The 2,855-nt window shown below is 52.1% G+C and overlaps 1 protein-coding gene across 1 annotated transcript; it reads left to right on the forward strand.

The window, feature by feature from the left end:
* Positions 1-501: 501 nt before the first annotated feature.
* LOC125507420 lies at positions 502-2,128 on the forward strand (the record flags this gene model as incomplete). Its single annotated transcript, XM_048672000.1, has 1 exon — positions 502-2,128. A coding segment is annotated over one exon (1,335 nt), but the record flags the coding sequence as incomplete, so codon positions are not given.
* Positions 2,129-2,855: the final 727 nt, after the last annotated feature.

Genomic DNA, 2,855 nt, shown 5'->3' on the forward strand with positions numbered 1-2,855 from the left:
TTTAGGAGAGCGCTCACTATTACAAATGGGCGTCCGGAAGTTGGCTAGTCAGATTCATTTTATTTTGTATACGGGTAGTTCTGTCTATTCATTGTACTTGTCTTTACATCCTCAATATTAATCAGATTTAAGATGTCTTTGGGTGTCTTTATTAAAAAGAAGAAAAGAAAATCTTTCCCTGTTCCCCTGACACACACGCTCCAGTGCTCCGGCGCCGCCTCCTCCCTCCGGCCCCCGTCCGACCTCCGCGCCGCCACCCATCCCACCCCAAGACGACGCCATCCCGCTCCCGTACACCTCCTCTCCCGCACGAGCACCAACCGACACCGCCTCCCGTTCGAGCACCGCCTCCGCCGCCAATCTCCGCTCCCGCACACACTGCCGCCGTCGCTCTCTGCTTCAGCATCCACCGCCGCCAGCCTATCCACTCATCATCCACACAAAAGGGGAAAGAAAAGGGAAATCCCACTCCCATCCAGGCCGCCGCCGCTTCTGATCTGATCTGCGTCCCCCCACGCCGGACTAACCCTAATCCCGTCGGTTTCTGCCGGCGGCGCAGTCAGAGGACAAGCAGTGGTGGCGGGGACCTCCGGAGCCCAGATCTCCTCCCGGCGGGCGGCTATCCGACCGAGGGCCCTTCGCGATCCGCGCCGCCCCTGCCCTTCCTCCAACATCCGATCCCACACCCAATCAGCTGGACGCAAGCGAAAATACTCGGTGGCCATCGACGTGGATCCCGTCCGTGACTGGGCGAACATCGGGGACGGGCCCGCCGGCCTGATCGCCGAGCTTGCCCTCGCCAGCGACGTGGCCGACTATGTCCGCTTCCGCGCCGTGTGCCGGCCGTGGCGGCGGTGCTCGCCGGACCCGTGCGCCGGCGGCCTGGACGGCCGCTTCCTGCCCCGCAAGTGGATCATGCTTGACAAGGCGCTTGCCAGGCCCCGCCGACATCGCTTGCTTAATGTGTCTACAGGCGAGTGCATACGGATGGACCTCCCGGAGTTCGCGGAGCACACGTTGCTCGCGCTCACCCCAGAAGGCCTCCTCCTCCTGCTCCTCAAGTCCACCCTGGTTGTCCGCCTGCTTAACCCGCTCACGCGGCAGCTCACCGACCTTCCGCCGATGACCGCTCTCCTGAGACCAGGGCAGCATCGGTCCAGGCAATGTGGTGTCGAGATAGGAAGAACAATAAATGTGTCCGGCGTGGGTCTTGTTGCCGACGCCTCCATGGTGGCAGTCAATTTCTTTGATCCCAGGGGGCTTGTCGTCGCTAAGCCCGGCGATGAGAGTTGGACCATGGTCGACAAGGAATACATGAATTCGGTTTTGCCTTTTGCGGGGCGCTTCTACTGCGCCAACTACAGGGGCGTCATGGTGCTGACGACCAGCTCGGATCAGCAGCCGCCCCGGCTCCAGTTGGTCGCTGACCGGAGCGACTCATTTGATTTCTACCGGATGGCGCACAGCCTTCACCTGGTGGACAATGGCGGGGAGTTGATGCTGGTGCACCGAGCGCTAAGCCTGGACGGCGAGTATGGCAGGAGTTATGATGCTTACAGAGTGGATTTGGAAGCTGGGGTCCTGGCCCCAGCCAAGGGCTTCAACGGGCGCGCCGTGTTCATGGGCATGTGCCGCTCAATTTCTGTACCAGCTGAGGCTGCTTACCCCTCTGTCGCTGCTGATACCATCTACCTGGGACGCGATTGTGGTGGCCAGATTCAGGGGTACAATATCGCGGATGGAAGCATATGCAGTCTGATTGAGGCAGTATGTCCGCATAGTATTGTGGATTGTCTCCGCTGCTGCATCCAGGGACTCGGCAAGCAACTTGCTTGAGCCTCAGGACGAATAATGGGTGTTTGACGAATGCTGGGTGTTATTCTTTGCTATGATTCTGTTTCTCCGGCGGGTGTGGTGTTTGCGGTGATTCTGGTCTTGGCCTACTGCTGGTGTGGTGTCTGCCGTGATTCTGGTCTTGGCCTACTGCTGGGCGTGGTGTCTGCCGTGATTCTGGTCCTGGTCTTATGCATCAGTTACTGTGTATCGTACAGCATTATCATATGTACCTCAAATAATATAAACGCTTATCAAACAAAAAATGTTACTGGTTTTCTGTTTCTAATATTTACATATGATGTGGCAGTATACTGATGAAACAAAATTATCTGCATCTTCCTACTTTCTAGTACATCCTTGATGTTTTGTATAGACCGCTGCCCCTTCTTCTTCCATGATATATACTTCTAATCTGACCTTTGTACATTCCTTCCATGATATATAATGATAATGTAAGTTCTAATCTGATTTTTGGTACCATTACATGACTCACAACAGTCATACGAGTGTACCAGTAAATATTTTCCTTATAAGTTGATCAAATAATAAGTTGTAAATCCTGTTAGATCAAGGACTCTGTCCATTGACCAAGACTGTCATATATTTTGACTTTGTTCTGATCCTGACCAGCAAGGGATCATGCTTCAACTTGAATCTCCAGGAGTTCACTCCAGGGTTAAGACCTATCAAAGCTCCATTCAAGATAGCATCCAACAAATTAGTCACATAACTCATGTAATCATGACAGTTTGTTATAAATTGGTAGGATAAAGTCCAATGAAATCAAGCGAGCCATGAGCAATATAGTACTAGCAGTGTAGCACGATTTTCTTTATATGATTCCCATCATTCTTAGCCCATGTTTGATTCTCAATCAATTTCTTTAGGTACATTAATTACATTGAAAGAACGTATACATCACTAATCCATTTTTAGTTGTTTGATACCTGAAGCATAGAGTGATTATTATTATTATTGTTCCAAAAATAGTAATAGTTGTACAATGATGATTTAGCAGC

Source organism: Triticum urartu, chromosome 5 (assembly GCF_003073215.2).
Source record: "Triticum urartu cultivar G1812 chromosome 5, Tu2.1, whole genome shotgun sequence".
In the NCBI taxonomy this organism is placed as follows: Eukaryota; Viridiplantae; Streptophyta; class Magnoliopsida; order Poales; family Poaceae; genus Triticum; species Triticum urartu.